Source organism: Gavialis gangeticus, unplaced genomic scaffold (assembly GCF_001723915.1).
Source record: "Gavialis gangeticus isolate Ggan-Ray unplaced genomic scaffold, GavGan_comp1, whole genome shotgun sequence".
NCBI lineage: Eukaryota > Metazoa > Chordata > Crocodylia > Gavialidae > Gavialis > Gavialis gangeticus.
In genome coordinates, this window is record NW_017728992.1 from 115,027,970 (window position 1) to 115,045,454 (window position 17,485).

Below are 17,485 nucleotides of genomic sequence, written 5' to 3' on the forward strand. Positions count from 1 at the left end.
TTTTTAAACTTACTTTTATTTTATGCTTCTGTGGCTGCCCTCCTTCATTTCTCTAACATTCACCTACCCCCATTTCCTTTCCACCTCCCATTGGGTACGCCTTCCTTACCCATCTCCATCCCATTAACTTTCTGCCTCCCCCCTTCATGTTTCCATTCCCCTGCCCCAACTTCTCTCTCTCACACACCCTCCCAGAGCAGAGATAGAAGACTGATCTAGCTCACCAGCCCTGTAGTGGCAATTCTCAGCTGTAGCTTCTAGTCAAGCCCCTGCTTGCTAGCCATCTAGTGGAAAGTCACAGCTGTACAGAAGGGACAGTCAGAGAAGGATTTTAGGCTTAAGGTATCACTACTGCAAACTCAAGCTAGCACTAATACTGATCAACATGTGAACAACTCAAAGTGCAATATGTAACAATCTTCTAAGTGTGTTTGAAAACACAGAATTATTTTTTCCTGAGAACAGTTGAGGAAGAAAATGTAAGTCTTCTTTCTTAAATGTGTGAAAAAGCTAACCAAATGAATCTTTGGGAAAAGCAAATAGAAGTGGCACAAGAGTGACCAGTGTCAATCCTTGCATTCAGTGATAAGAGATTTGTTTCCTATTCCTAGCACACACTTTCCCTATAACACTTTAGACTCTTAGTTAATTATAAAACCATTTATAGTGACAAACATTTGGGAACTCAAGTGTACAAATGAGGGTAGGAGCTTAACAAGAATCAAAACTATGATTGAATATTTATAAGGATAACAAGAACAAAGTCAAAAAAATTAAATGATAGCAAGAGTTAGACAGTAATGTTGCACAATACCACTGTTGTACATAGTCTAATAATTTTTACCTTACCATATAAAAAAGTTTTTAATGTTAGAAGATATAAACTGTTGTCAGTTTTGTTATGCAACGATCATTTGAGAGAACCTATGGCAGCCTGAGGTTTGCTCCTTGTTTGATTTCTGATTTTATTTGGAGATAATTTTTTTATTTCAAGTAACTTAGCAAGATCCTTCTGTCACCATTGAAGGAAGTCTGCAAAGCCCTCAATATCTGATATTCAAAGGGTAATAATGTTGTCAGAAGAAGGAGCAATGATAACAAAAATCCCTTGACTTCTGGAAGGGTGTAAACCTTCATATTTCATGACACAGGAACATCCAAAAAATGAGAGAGAGAAGAAGCCTTAGCTATGAACAGGATGTTCCATAACAGCTTTTGCACCTGCCTCTGAGACATCTGGCACTAGTCCATTGCTAGATGTAAGCTAACAGACTAAACAGACAGTAGGCCTAACCTAGCAACCAGCATGTTTCTAACATTGTATCCCCTAGAATGGCAGGCCTAACTCCCCAGGACTGGAAACAGACAGTTATGGTGATCCCACTTTTCCCAAGCTGCTTTATTATTTTTGGGAGTCATTCTATTCATCTATTCACTTATAACAGGAGTCAGTAATGCTTTTCAAACAGTAAACCAGAATGACCCAGCTTGGGTCCATGGTGGGACAGCACTAGGACTCATCCACTGCTTCTCCCTGCCACGTGGGGCAGCATGGTATGGGCAAAGCCCCCTACTGCCAAATGCCACCAAAGCCCCTCCTGGCCCTATTCTACTCCCTGATTTACAGTATATACAGTATTAGTGAAACAAATAAAAACTCAGAAAAAACACACTAAAAATGTACGCAACTCTGGTTTCTTTTCAGTCTCTCCAAAAGCAGGTAAAAATCACAGATTCACAGGTTTGGAACAAAATGTGAAGAGTTGTCTATTTTAAAACCCAGCAGAGATTCTAAACCATCCTAGATGCATGCTTTTCTAGCCTTTTCTTCAAAACTTCCAGTGAAAGATATTCTACAGTTTTCTTGGGCAGCTTGTTCCTTTGTTCTACTGTTCTTACACTTAGGACACTTTTCCTGAGATTTCATCAAAACATGCTTTGCTAGAATTTAAACCCATTTTCTCCTGTCCTGGTTTCACTGGCAAAAGAGAAAAAACATTTTGCCACCCTCCTTATGCTGGCCTTTCAAATATCTGAAAACTGCTATCACATACCTACCTGCTCCCCCTCCTTTTTTCTTACAAGTTAATTTGTGGGGGAGGGGAGAAAAGAAAAAGAAAAACAATTTCTTTCCTTCCATCTTTCTCTTCCAACTACTTTTCCCTCCTTATTTGGATCGTAATACCTCATATACTTGCATAGTTCCTATAGTGACAGAAGTTATAAAACTTAGAAATGTTCCTTAACAAGAGACTGAGGGGGTTGGGAATTGGGAGATGGTCCCCAAGTAATATAACAGTGAAGGCATTTGATAAAGAGAGACCAAGAGCCTGCGGAGGTTGCTCACTGAGACAATAAAGTTAATTGTTTAGTTCTTCTCATTCATGTATCCCTGTGTTTACTGAACCCAGCAATTATTATAGTTCCTACTTCTAAAGAGTTAACCATTTTTTTGTGTAAAGCAGCTGGGAAAAGATTCATTTTTTTTTTATTCATACATGAAAACCAACAAAAATTCTGTCTTCCTTTGATCTAACTTCATATGCCCTGAAGAAATCAGTCTGTCTCCAGGGTGGGCAACTCCACACTTCAAAAAAATAAAAAAAGAAAGAAACTACTAACTTCTTAAACTGTGATAAATGCAGAAAATTCACAATAAAAAGTAGGTGATATTACATACTAAGTAATATCACGTAACTCCTTAGTATTGAAATCCATTGGAATAGAGGACAGCATGCTACGATGCAAAAAGATCATCATGGACACACAAGAAGAATAACAATAGGAATGAGAGGATTCCCTTTTTTATTTGCATAGTAAGTAATATATTGTTTCTAAATACATTGTTTTTAAATATAATCTAGTTTAGGGTTTTATGCTGCCACTCATAACTGTGGTATTTTAGTACATTCCAAATGAAAAAACAATAACAGATTACCAATTCATGGAATTCATGGAGACTGGCACTTTTTGGAGTTGTAATTCTTCTTTGGGTATGCCTTCTCTGTCCCTGGGGAGAAGCCATCCTTGTTTTCTCTTTTCTGACCACATTAAATCTAAGTTTCTTGTCCACATCTGATAAGGCCCTTCAAAACTCTATTTCTCTCCAATTCTCTCATCTAGCCTCTTCTCAGATCATTCAAGGCTTGCATTGCCGGTGAAGAAAGTCTATATTTCTTCTCCCGCAAAGTCCACCATGTTTTAGCTCATTCTGCTTCTTACACATAGAATCACTACACTGACCTAATGTGTAATGGCTATAACCCCTCCTACCCTAATGTTCATTAATGCCATGATGCTGACAAAAATTAGTCAGCCGCTGCCAGTTACACTGAGTAGAACTGGGGTAACACAGTTGTGGATACAGTATGTTTTTAAAAATGTATTTAAGTCAACTTATTTGTAAGCATGAAGTTATGTAATAATGGACCAAGATACTGTAACAATGAATGCCGTTTGTATTCCTTCACAGCTTCGCCCTAAGCATGTAATACACTCACTGGTTGCACCTTATTTCAAATGAGATCTTCAAGTCTTTGGCGAAGGGACGGCTTCAAAAGTTTGCATACAAAAACACATGATCTCTTTGGTCATATAAATAAGAAGATATAGGAAGAAAGTGCAAATGATTTTGATTAGGGACTGGATCTCTGACAATAAAACACTAACACTTTTTTTAACTTGTGGGTTACTGAAAAGCCTGAGTATCTGTCTCAAACACTTCCTCTTCTAGAACTCCATTCATTCTAGCTCTGAAAATTATAGTTAATAATGTACTGGGGGAAAGGTATATATCTACCAAGATTGGGATCCTGCTTTTAAATAAGATTTTTAAGGCTTCTACCCCACAAGAATGAGTGAGCAAGGGCTGGGGGGCGGGTTGTTTTGGTTTTTTGTTTTTAAAATGGCCAAATTCTCAGAAAAAAATTATCATATTGGGACATATGCTTGGTACTATTTAAAAAAAAAACTGTGAATGCCATAAACTAGGCAACCTAATTTTCAACACTGAAAACATAAATGTGATGTCTATTATATTGCACCTTTATTCTGCAAAATCTATATTAATAGCAACAGTCAATGACTTTACTGAACATGTCAAACAGTGTAAAAGCTATTATAAATATGTAACCACCCAATCTTTTCTAATTTACAGAAGGCAATCAGTTTAACATGAACACTATATATTTAATAGTTTAGATTATGACCTTTAACATCAAGAAAAGCACATTATACTGAATGGAAAAGAAACATAATCAAAATGCCCTTTTATCTATTGTTGTTAGCTGGTTGTGAAAGGTTTAATGATGGTTGTAAAAAAGCGAAAGTTTAATATGCAACAGCTTATCCTGAAGAGTGAAGTATTCAGCATGGTGATTAGCACTTGGATGAATGAAGCCAATTTCCCACACTCCCAGTAGAGCTGAAGTGCATCAAATGAATAAGATTATATATGGAAAAGATGACAGCATTAATGTTGCATTTTGAATGGCAGTTCTTATGCTGTGATTGTTTGGTGGACAGAGTTTATTTTTTCTTCAGGGACTTACAGAGAAACACATTAGCCATAAGCTTTCTGCTTAGCCAGATGCTTTGTCAAAAAATATAAAAGCAAATATAGGTCTCAGTTCTGCCTTCAGAGATGCACTGAAGAGTTCCATAATTTGTAATAACTCAGGAGTCGGAGAAACTGCCAGATGTTTCTGGGATGAATTCTTGCTCCACCTGGATGAATCCATCTTTGAAAAACTGTGTGACAGCAGATTTGTATGTCCCCTGTTATATTGTGCCAAAAGTACTATGGCTTGACCTACACAAAACAGCCATATAGATATATTTTTGTACGCTACAGGAACAGGCAGAGGTGAAATAATATACTAAATTCAAAGTACGGTATAACTAAGGGGACATAAAATATGTATAAAGCCTTAGAGAGATGTCTGGATGCAACTGGTTGGCAAATCCACAGTCCTCAACTGTGCAAAACTACGATGATAAGAGAATGGAGGAGTACATACAAATAATTATATTTCATTTACAACCAGTTTTTCCATTGCCTTCAATGTACTTTGAAAAGTACATTAGACTGTGGTGTTTTTGCTGTTAGATTCTGAACTTTATCCCTGACTCCCTTTGACAATTTTTTGTTGCAATTAAGAGTTCCCTCAATGTGGTAGCAACCTTAGTTGGCATAAAACTTCTACAGTATATCTGAGCCAGTTCTTGCCCACTTCCATCCCACCATATTTTTCATAGATAAAAGCAGTTATTCAATATCAAAGTTCCAGAAAATCTTATTAGCATGTATTTGTGGACAATGAGAACCAAATGAGACCCACACATTCTGAAAGTATAAAATGGGGCATAAAATGCTACACATCAGAATGGGATAACTGATCCTTCTTAGTACACTGTGCTCTATATGACATTCAGGTACCCTAATAGACATTAATATAATGGTGCCAACAGAGAAATATTATGCCCAATCCCCCGAAGTCATGCCTGATCCAAAATTGGGGAGAGTCTCCTTGAGGGCTCATAGTGCCCCAGGAGCTTTAAAAAGTAGGAGTGAAGCCCAGCTGCAAGACCACTTCTTAGAGGTCCAGGGGAAATGTGAGCCAAATATCAGGTAGAAGCTCCCCAGTGTTGGGCTCTCTGGGCTGAGACTTTTAAAAAGCTCATTACAGCCCAGTCACACACCTCTGCCCCTTCAACATGCTGGCTCCACACAGACCAGTATGTTCAAAGGTTGTGCATTCAGGTTAGCTGTATGCACTGCTCCCGGATGCCTACGTGTTACATGTTGAAGTGGGTCTTTTCGTGCCTTACACTGTGAACTGCACAAGTGTTGATCAGTGTTAGTGTTAGTTCCAGTTTGAAACAGTCACAAATACAGGCCAGCAGGAGCCTGAAGGACTGAAAGGTAAGACTCTACTCCTGCCTCCCATTCCAGGCTCCCCCACTGCCCATCACCCCACACACACCTACTTGTAACTGTTTGTCTGTCCCAGAGGAGTAGGCAAGGATGGGTAAACCTGCCTGCCCAGCCGCTGCTGCTGAACTTCTCAGGGCTGAGCTTGCCCAGACAGCATCACCAGCTGGGCAGCCAGTTTAACCCTTCCCTGCCTGTTTCCCTGCCACAGACAGCTGGGCAGCTACAAGTGAGCAAGCTGGGATGTGGGGTGCTGGGGAGAGTGAAGGGGCCGTGGGTGCAATCTGGGCAAGAAAGGGAGAGGGGTAGATGGGATGTTTACACTAAGGTGTAGCCTAGAGTGGCTACACTGTAGCATGGATCAGAGATAATCCTGCCCTGGAGCGGTGTAACTTTGAGCCACATAACGAATGCTTAAAAGCCAGTTTCAAGTCTTAATGTTAAGAGCTCCAAGAGCCACCCAAAATAGTTGTGTAACAAGGCCCAGTGAAGGCAAACCAGGAGATCTAATAAAGGAGCAGTTTTGTAGCTGGGACTAAGGATACTTCCTAACAAACATGTATGACTTTGAATAATAGTAACAAAATAAAATTAAAAAAAAAAAACCACACATGGAAGGTTAGCTATCACTCTGCCACAGACAAAGAGTCAGTGACAAATATTTGTTGCCACTGAAAAATATTTGTTTTTGCTATGACTTACAGGTATTGTAGATTTTCCAGCCCTTCAAAAGCATTTCTTGAAATCTTTCTGATATGATTGTTATTCAAAAGCCTGTAAAAAGCAGAAAATAAAAACTGTTTTGTGAATCATACAGTCATTTCAATTCAACTCTAACAACAGAACCTAAATAAAATATGTTATCTTACTGATCTAAAGTATATTTAAGTATTATATCAATGTGGTATTACTATTAAAAAATCTGGAATTAAAAAAAAATAAACTGAGAATATGTACAACATTTTTTTTTCCAATTAAATCTTTTTCTTCATGGTTGCACCCAATAATCACAACATAATTTGCATCACAGGCAGTGATATCGATGCTGGCAGGGACAAGTTGCATTTTAATAGTAAACCATTCAGACATAAATTATTCACCAGCTACTGAGGAAGTTCTGCAATGCCTGTCTAAGTAAATGAAAATTATAATATTTCTGTATTAAAGGAGCCCTCTTTGTCCCTAAAGTTTGCAAGATGGGTGAAAACTTGACTTCACTGAAATCATTAACAAAATTTCCATGCACCTCAGCAGGGTCAGAATTTCACCGAGTTGTGTATATAAGAGATGTTATGAATCTCCAAATCACTTTTTACATCAGTTGCCATAGGCTTCTGGTGGAAATGTTTGTTTTGTTTTAATTTAGGTTCACTGTTTATGCACAGGTCCATGAGTCACTTGGAAAGTGAACTAATCAAGACAGCTGAACGAATATGCAGAAAGAACTAATTATGCAGTTTTCAATATTCCAGGAAGCCTTGTAGCATACTGCAACTAAAAATTTCTTCTGTGCCAGACTTAAGCTCTTGACAAGAACAATTTAATTTTTTTAGTGACTTTTTCTGTACTACTGCTTTACTTTTGAAAGAAGAGGTAGCCTGTCTAGTTAGGGACAGTAAAACCTGAATCAGAATATTATGTTTTAAAATACCGTATTTATTTGACTATAAGACAAGGTTTCTCCCCCCCTTGCCCCCCAATCAGCACGGGGGGAAAAAGCTCTTCGTCTTACATTCATATACAAGGAAACCTCATTAAATACATTACCTATCATTAAACTGCTGCCAAAAGTAGCATGTGCTCAGTAACAGAATTCAACTATGAAGTTGATTAAATGCAGCCAGAACTGTGCATGACTATAAAACACATGGCTTACATTAGGCAAAATGTACAGACAGGAACCATTTTAATAAAATTAGTAAAAAAAAACAACCAAAAACAACACACATCACCCTACACATGCAAAGCTACACATATTGAACATCCTTGCTTTACCATGACTTCATAGCACAGAAACAACTACATATCAGAAACATACAAGTACATCTATTGAGCCCTTAAACAACATGCATCACCTCCCCACAAAAAACCCTTACAGAAATCTCTCTGTAAGAAATCTTTATGTAACATTTTTTCATGGGGTTCTATTTCAGTAACCACATGAAACTCTCCACCCCTGTGGTAGTGAGTTTAGGGCCAATTAGCCCATGGATTGATTGATTGATTGATTGATTGATTTGGGGAGGGGGGGAAGGGGGAGAGGTACACTCACATACTGAGCAGTCCTGAGTTTTGGGGTTACCATGGCTTAAAATACTGTTGACTCTGCTGGGGCCCAGCCCAATGAACTATATGCTAAAATCATAAGCCTTTTGACAGGCACAGCTTGTGCTATATGTAAGTAGGTACAACGGTGCTGCTTAAAAGTGTGTTTATGGAGTACCTGTGCTAAACTTGCAGCAGGTTCAAAAAGGTAAGATGCATAAGTTCTGGATGAACTAAGTCTATGGGCACCCATAGTAATTTGCCTATACACAGATTACTACACACATGTTTATTTCAAAGTCTGTTTTCAGATTTGTTCCTCACTTCCATGTGCTCAGGAAGAAGAGTAAGGTCTGACAGTAAGGAGAGGGGAAGGGGCTGCAGGTGGAAGATGGGCAGGGGGAAGAAGGCAATGGGGCCAACTTACCCCTCCCCCCCTTATTTATTTTCCCTGCTGTAGCAGTGGGAAGGGGGAAAATTCAAGGCAAACCTCCAAGAGTTAGTTTCTATACCTGGAAAATTATAACAGATTTATACATTTTCTATATATAGAATCTAATGATTGGGAGGATGGCCTTATATTCAGGGCTATCTTATCTTTGAGTAAATATGGTAAGTATGGTATATGTATTCACTTTTAAGTAAAAAGCTGGATAAGAACTGTTTTGGTGGAGGCAAGAGTGTTGTAAGTATGTGAGAACAGATATTTTAATTCTATGCCTTTGATTGTGCAGCTACAGCTACAGACAGAGTTTCCATCTGCCTGGGGCCAATATGGCCATCCTTCTGAGACTTCCAGTTTGTTCATAATTTAGGTCTTATTCTTGGGGGAAAATATGTCTTGCTGTTTGGATGTCCATCTGCATCTAAACAAACTCAAGGGAAAGCAATATCATTCTGTATACAAAACCTTAACTTCTGGTGTATGAACATGCAGTGTTAGTATTCTCTTGACAACGTTTTTACTTCTAAAATGCGTACCATTATAAAATGGTACATACCTTGTGTGTGTCGGTTATGAATACATGCTGTATCCCTCTGTCTGAGATTTGAGTTTCAACTGCATGAGTAGTGTGCTTTATTTTTGCTACTCTTAATACACACCTTTTATGTTGTTTTATAATCTAAACAAAAGATAAATTTAGTATAAGTTTATAGTAAAGTTTGAGCAAATAAGAATAAAATAAATGTTTCAGGTGTCTGATATATCTATGTGAAGTCATGAATCTACTGACCAACTGCAACTGCTTCAACCTGGCGAAGGGTATTTATGGAAAGAAGACGTTTTTTCAACTATTTGAGTTGGTCCAATAAAATATATCAGATTTACCCAAAGAACCTTGTCTGCCTATGTCCTTAGACCAACACGGCTACAGCCTATACCCCTGAATCAACTGATATTTTTATATGCCATTGGATAGTCTAAAATTATGTGGTTTATTTAAGATTACTTGAAATGTTTCCATTCCTTAAAGAAGCAAAATACTTTTAATTGAGCAGCTACTGAGTGGGTTTATAATTAAGCATATTGTTATTCAAATCATTATATATTTTTCTTAAACATTAGGTTATAAGTAGTAGATCATAACTGTTGCTGGGAATATTCTGATTAGGGTACAACAGTTGTGAGTCATATTCAAAATGTAGTTACTTTCTTTATAAAGTATGTGGATGAGAGCTTCTGAGACAAAGGTGGGAAAACAAAAATGAAAAGTGGTCATACAACAAGTCAGCACAAACATTCCCATTAAAGACACTGAACAGATCCCATGGGGGCACTTTGGTTTCTGTGCTTTAATAACTAAGAAGTCTCAAATGATGATTCAAGAGAAAAGAAAGATATTCAGAAGTTCATTCTGAGTTACATACATAAGGAGAATGATTGATGGCTGAAACAGTGCTCATCTTTCCAGTCACTGAATGATGGCTTGAAATACAAGGGGAAAGTGAAGAAAGCAGAGAATGCTTTTATGTATTCAAACAAACAGGAACAGAAAATGTACAAGTTTCAAGACTACCCTAGTGTAAAGGGGTCCCTGGTTCAATTCCCAGACGCTTATACAAATGCAGCCATAGAGGCATCGAACCCAGTCTGGCCTTAGGATTCTGTTTCAGTGGCCTAAAGGGGGAATGGAGGATCTGGGCAGCCTCCACTCCTCCAAAAAACCTCCTGTCTAGGCATATGCATCAAAGGCCTAGGTGACCGATCATGCATATACCATGATCCAGAAGGATCAACAGTTGCCAAACTATGCTGTAAAGATATGATAATCATTTCTGCTGGGTTTTTCTTTGTAATTGGAAAAAAAATTAAACACGAAATAGAATGCAAGCTAATGAATGGCTTTCCTGTGTACTTTATCTGTCTAGGTATTACGATTGCCATGACCAGCACTTGAGTATCAGAGCACCTTTCAACTGGGAAAAGAAGAGTTAGCAGTATCTCCTGCTCACTCTTCCCTTCTTTCCAGTATGAGATATGGCTTATTGGCTTTTAAAAACATGAATGTTTGTGTGCGTGAACATACATGCACTTATGCATGAACACATGCATTTTAGCTAGAGAGCAAGCACATCATCAGAAAGCTGCCCTAAAGACAAGAGTTGTGCATTCAGTGAATATTAGTGGTATCAGTGGTCATTTTTCTCTCTAACTGGAGAGTTTCACAAACTTGATCTGCTCTTGAGAAAACTGTTTCTCACTCCTCTTCCATTGAGCAGCATTTCCATTGTTGCAAACCTCACAGTGATGTGGTCAGGCTCTCCCCATTTCATAAGTCATCCAGACCTCTATACCAGGGATGGGCAACCCCCGGCATGCATGTGGCCAGCTAGTGGCACGTGGAGACATTTTCCTCAGCACGCCATGAGGTGTGCCAAGGCAAATGTTTTAAAAAAAATGTATTTTAAAGTTGCTGCTCTAAACTCTCCGGAGCAGGGACAGCTCCTACTGCCATGGCGGGCACCAGGGGTGGGATGAGGAGAGCACAGGCAGGGATGCCGCTTGCGTTCTGCTGACCCCAGCCCCCATGTCTAAGGTGGTGCATGGGGGAGCCTGCAAAAATTAAAGGAGCTGCCGCACACCCTGCTCCCATCCATTCTGCAGGTTCCCCTCCACCCCCCGCTCTCTTCACACTCGAGATTAGCACAGAGACGAAAACCATGGTTTTAAATACGGTGTAGTTTTTGCCTCCCAGTCAGTTTGCTTCCCACACACAACGGGGCTGCCAGAGCCCCTCAGCCAATCAGCAGTGAGCAGCAAAAAATGGCACCATATTTAAAACTGCGTTTTTTGCCTCCCCGTGGATTAGGAGTGAGCGGCGAGCAGCAGAGTCCTTCCACCAATCAACGGTGGGGGCGCACGGGGGGACCTTCCAGATTAAAGGAGCCATGGTGCAGCAACCTCCCTCTCCCTCTCCCTCCCACCTCTAATTTGGTAGGTCCCTAATTGAGGTGGAGCTAGGGGGGACTTGGGGGACTATAGCCGCCCCAAAATTCACCCGAGCCCCACCCATAGCCACCCCTCCCACTGCCGCCCCTCCCCTCTGGGTCCCCACTGCCCGCAGTAGAGCCCCACCCTTATGCCACCCCTGTCCCTAATCATGCCCCCCGCCTCCATTTCTGCCAAGGCCACTGGCTGAGGCTCAAGCAGCTTGCACCACACTGCTGGCCAAATCTGGGGCTGGAGCCACCACACCACACCACACCACACCACACAGCACCACACAGCAAGCCTCCCCCAGTGCCACCTCTGTCCCCATCCACCTGCCCGCATTATTGGGGGGAGGGGAATGGACACCAGCAGCAGTGGCAGATGCCACCACCTCTTGGGCCCGGTGCCCACACCGCTCATTAGGGTGGCCATCATTGAGGACATTCTGCTTTTCTGCTACTCTGCTATTGGAACAAGGCCTTTACGTCCTCTATTTGTCTCTTCAAGACATAAAGGTGTCTGGTCTCATACTGACAGAGGACAGTCCTCTATGATGGCCACCCTACGGCACTCACCCATGTGCCTGCACTGCTGGGGGCTCTGGCAATGACTCCTTGTAGTTTTTTCGTTCTCTTTCCCTTCACCCCCTCTTTCTCTTTTCCTTTTTTCCCTTTTTTCTTTTTCCCCTCTCTCTCTTTTCACCTCTTCTTTCTTACCTCCCTCTTTTCTTTCCCCCTCTCTCTTCCCTCTTCTTTTCCCCCTCTTTTTTCTTCTTCTCTCTCCCTCCCCTCTTTTTCTTCTTCTCTCATCACAACGCGCTTAACAAGAAAAAAAATACAAAACAACAAAGGTAGTATCATTTATTCTTATTATCTATATTAATATACAGTGCATCCTGTCATGTATGCCGGCCCCAGTTTTGTTTTTCTGGCATGCTGGTACTCTGGCACCTTACAAGGTAGACATTATGTTTTTTTCAGCACTCTGGACAAAAACATCGCCTACTCCTGCGCTACACCATTCAGCAACACAATACTAGCTTCATAGCAGGACACTGACTGATAGGATATTAAAGACTACTGTATTTAAATGTTCCTACCTTGTTATCCATAGAAGTGCTTGTGAGAGAATGTTTCTGCATCTAGTCACACAACATGTCAGCATTACAAAAGACATCCATCATATGGTCTGGATCAGTATACATTTAATCCACTAGCTATTGGTACACTAATTACCCATCCTGAGCTAGACCTTGCTTAGGTTAAAAGATTTAACCCATATCTCAACATATACTTCTGAGAGCATATATAACACCTGTCATGCACCTGCTTAAAATATCAAACTTATTATATTTTATAAAGAATCACAATTCCTGTGAAACAGTAATCACAGCTATGATCGCTGAGTTTGAAGGAGCAATAGATGTATGAAGGGCAACACTGTTCACCAAGGTTCAGCTACCTACATAGATCAGTCAAATGATTAATGAAAAACCAAGCAATAAGAGTAGAATGACAGAACAAGATGAAAAGCATCAGAGAAATAAATTACACAAGACTTATTCATGCAGACTTAAGCCTTCAGGGGAGAAAGGAGCTGTACTAACATACTGCCAGCAGTTACTGAGTATGCAAAAAGAATATGGACATTAATTTGTTCTGACAGGTATTTCTGGGGCACGCGCATATGTGTGCGTGCACGTGCACGCAAGTAAAAAAAAAACAAAAAAAACAGGTGACCAGGGGCAAGGGGAGGAAGCCTCGACTTATTGCAAAAAACACCTCTTGAGATATAATTTCTTTTCCTTGTTTGCTTGTTTTCTGGCATCTTTTACATCTGGGGGTCTGCCTATTAAAAGAAGGACCTACCTGTGTCCTTAAAAACAGTGAGTAACAATTTCCTTTGGTGATGTACTGTGTTCCCAGAAGTTCAGAAAGAGTGAAATAATACATTAGTCTTCATCCTTTTTCCCTTACCTCCTGTATACTTTTTCATCTGTGGGGCTGTTCTCTGTATCACTCACTGAAAAAGTGAGTGTTGGGATCCTAACACTTCCTTCTGTTGTGAAAATGGAACTTTCCAAATTAGTTCCCTAAGAAACGCTTTTAGCGTGAGACATCAAGCAAGAGGAGATTCACTTTTGCAAACTATAAGGAGACTTTACAAAGTCACTCATGATTTTGCAATGCTGCAGAAACACTATGCTGCTGCTCTGAATTTGACAATGAAAGCTAATGGAAAGTCTGCATATTATGACAATGAACTCATCCTTGGCATTTTCTTTCCAAAGACAAGGCTTTTTTTATTACTCCTTAGAGCTCCTGATGACACCTCATTCTCATTGATGGACAGCACTCAAGTCACTATTTACACAAGACACAACTTGCACACAGCACACAAAGTCAGAAATGTATTCTTGCTATTATTTATACTGCACATTCAAAGACTGAGCCTAACACATCATTGTCCCAAATCTTGCATAGTAATTTACCCTGGTTCAAAGTGAGTGCAAAGTCTACCTGATTAGCACAGTAATATTTTATAGAGGAGTAAATGACTGTGTGAGTTGAAGTGCACTAGTAAACCTGGCCTGCTAACTCCAGCTTCTCTCCACTGGACTTGACTAATGTAAAATAATGTGATTTTAGAACATCAGTTAGGAAAGAACATATGATACATGAATAAATATAAAGAAAGAACGAATGAAAGACTCTCTCCATGGACAGAAAAGGGAGAGTACATAAAAAGGAGAGCTGAAAAACATCTTCAAATTAGAAGCTGTGTGCACAGAAGAAAACTGCTAATTTAGATGCTAGTTCAGAAACTACACTTACATGAGGTACAATAATTTACAAATCCAATTCTCATTAGAAATAATGAAAACATATCTCTAAATATGAATATGAGAGTTCATTTCTAGCCAGTGTATTTCACTGTTCATTGCAGAGAGAGTTATCTGAATAATCTCTGATAATACTCAGAGAAGCTTGGATGAAAACACATCCCCTTGTGTCCAAATCACAAGGAAAAAACTAATATCACGAGGCGTCTTGTACCGGTTCAGAGATTCTCAGTGATTAAAAAGCATGAACATGAAGGCAAAACAATTTTAAAGACATGCCCAAAACATAATCCTTTGGTCTTTGGCAGCGAAACTTACTCCTACTCACAGAACTTGAGCAAATTAACAGTGAATATAGGAACATTTAGATGAGTAAAAAGGTCAAATGCAATGCTAAACATCTGAACAACATGTTCACTTCTTATCAATGTGCAATGAAGCCTACAGGCTACATACACACAGTGTACATTCTTCCCTAGTGAAATGCATTTGTTCAATAGCTACGATAAAACCTTTATAAGTCATCTTGACTAGACATGCTGGTGGCACATGTACCATCAGATTAGTTTAGTTAATCTTCTTTTTAACAAGCTAAGAGAATTCAGCATCTGCATTATCAGAAGTTAAAACGTACAAACCTGCTCCTGTTACCACATAACCTTACAATCCCATTATTTTCTTTTTGTGCCAGTGTAGAAAGGAGGTCCTACAGTGTCAGAGAACAAGGAACCAATCATTTGACAAAGATTGGTTAACCATGTAGGTTCGAAACCACACGTATTAAACATGCATACCTGTAAGTCATTCTGCATGGAGTCAAATATAGGCAATATGTGGTTTGAAGCCATTCAAGCAAACAAAAGCATAGCTACTTATTTATGTGCTTAACATAAGACATGCATTTAAGTGCTCCAGTGGACAAACGTACAGCATTAGTTTAGCATCAGCTTGTTTCAGATTTTAGAAAACTATCTTTAAAAACTGGCTAATTCTGCCTAATTTTAAACAAAACCTCCTATGACATCCCTTTCTGGGGATAAGTGATGCACCTGATTTGTGATGATTCATCAGTATTTCTGGCTCCTTTTAAAATGTAGAGTTTTTAGCCTGAGATTCCTTTATTTTCTGTAAAAGTAGCTTAGATCCTAAAGGATGAAATTATCCTAGATTTAGGAGAGTAACAGAGACTCTGTGGGCAGATTCTAGTAATGTGGACCACTAGCAGTCACAAAAGGGTCATTCAGCCTCTGTTAATGAAAACCCTGACAGGTAATATCTGAAAGAGTAGGTATTTACTTACCTAAGGCTGAACAGGCTCCCCCTGAGTCAGCACCTCTTATGAATTGCTGAACTCCTGCTTCAGTACCCTATGCTGTGTCTATATTGATTTATAATTTCTGTCATTCACTTCAGTGGGAAAAAGATAGGAACAAAAATTAACATGAAGGGAGACATTTCAACATTTTGCAGCTTGAGCTTTTCAGCAATGTGCCCAAAATCCTATAGCAAAAGATTTTTCACATGTGAAGCCTGGAACACGTTTTAAAGACGCATCAAAGAACTGAATCCTTCCATCAACGCAGATTATGAATAATCCTACAAATTAACAAAAAAGATTGAGTCACCAACACAGATGTTTCAGACGGACAACAAAACAGACCACCCAGCTTAGGTGGTTAGGACATGTCTAAAAATGCCTAGTAGGGCTGTGCGAAGCTTCAGTCCCTGCAGTCCCTGATTCAATTCAGCGGAGAGTCAACCCGATTCAGTGGCCAAATCTCCAAATCCAAATTGAATCAGAGGACACTTTAATCACTCTAAATCAATTTGGAGAGATTCAGCAGTTCAGACATAGACACAGCTTTAAATGATTTTCTACAGACCTCCAGGTAGCAGGGGCTCTGACCGCTATGGTGCTGGGGCAGATGCAGAGTCCCACAGCAGCACGGAAGGCTCCCCAGCACACTCAGCAGCACACCCGGAAGTGGACCAGAAGCACTTCCAGTCTGCTTCCTGGACCACAGGGGAGTGCATTAGGCCCCCACCCCCCCCAGAAAGTGAAAGTGGCAAAAATGAAACAAGGTAAAAACAAAAAGGAAAAAAGCGGCTGAGCCCAAAGGAGCCGGGATCAGCTCCCGCGTTGGTGTGGGCACGCTTTATAATAGCATGCTGGGACCAACTGGGCAGCCAAAACTCTGGGTCCAGGATAAAAGACCCGGTGCAGACCAGCAGGGGGGAACAGAAGTGGAGTCCCCAGATGGCCCGGAGGGTCCAGAGCACACAGGCAGTCCCCAGTGAGGGGACCTGATGGTTACCCCAGAAAAAGGTCTTGTTGAAGTCACAGGGCCAGAAAGGGCCCAAGGATTTACTAACAGGGCTGACGTGGACCGAGGAAGTCGGCAGTGAAGACTGGAGCCCAGCAGGACTCAGCAGTGCCAGGATACAGACACGACGGACAGACAGCAAGTACCAAGCCTGGGGAAGAGGCGACATACCAAGGGACGGACTGGTACTGAAGATGGACAACATGTAATTGGAGAAATGGGGGTCATGGGAAGTGCTCGGGATAGTAACACTACCCCTATCCACGGCTATAATATTCCAAGAACCCGAGCACTGGGAAGGTAAATGACATCAGCCTGAACGACACAGGTGACGACTGTGGCGGGTGCAGAGATCCCACCTCAGGAAAAGAGCTGGGTATTCGTATCCCACCACTATTTCCACCATGTGAGGCGGGCCAGTAGGGGGCGCTCCTGCATTGAGCCGCCCACCTCCCTGTGCCTGACCACTTTCCAGGCTCCGAATGCCTCCCTAGGGGTGCCTTATGTCCGGCCGACCCCTCTCCTGGAGCACACTCACTAGTCTGGGGGTAACGTGCCGCCACCACCCCGAGAGTGGACTGTCTCGGCGCTGTATCTTTGGGGAAACACAAGCCTAATAGTCCTACAGGTACTCGACCCAATACAGGCACTTGGGGCACTTCCCCAAGTCCGGGGGCAAAAAGTAAAGT

General features: G+C 40.7%; 1 protein-coding gene across 1 annotated transcript in view; it reads right to left on the reverse strand.

The window, feature by feature from the left end:
- Nucleotides 1-17,485, reverse strand: part of PXDNL (peroxidasin like) — a 407,402-nt gene that overhangs the window by 184,206 nt on the left and 205,711 nt on the right. The window contains exon 3 of the mRNA XM_019527126.1: nt 6,635-6,706. Coding sequence (XP_019382671.1) covers nt 6,635-6,706 — 72 coding nt within the window. The remainder of the gene's footprint in view (nt 1-6,634; nt 6,707-17,485) is intronic.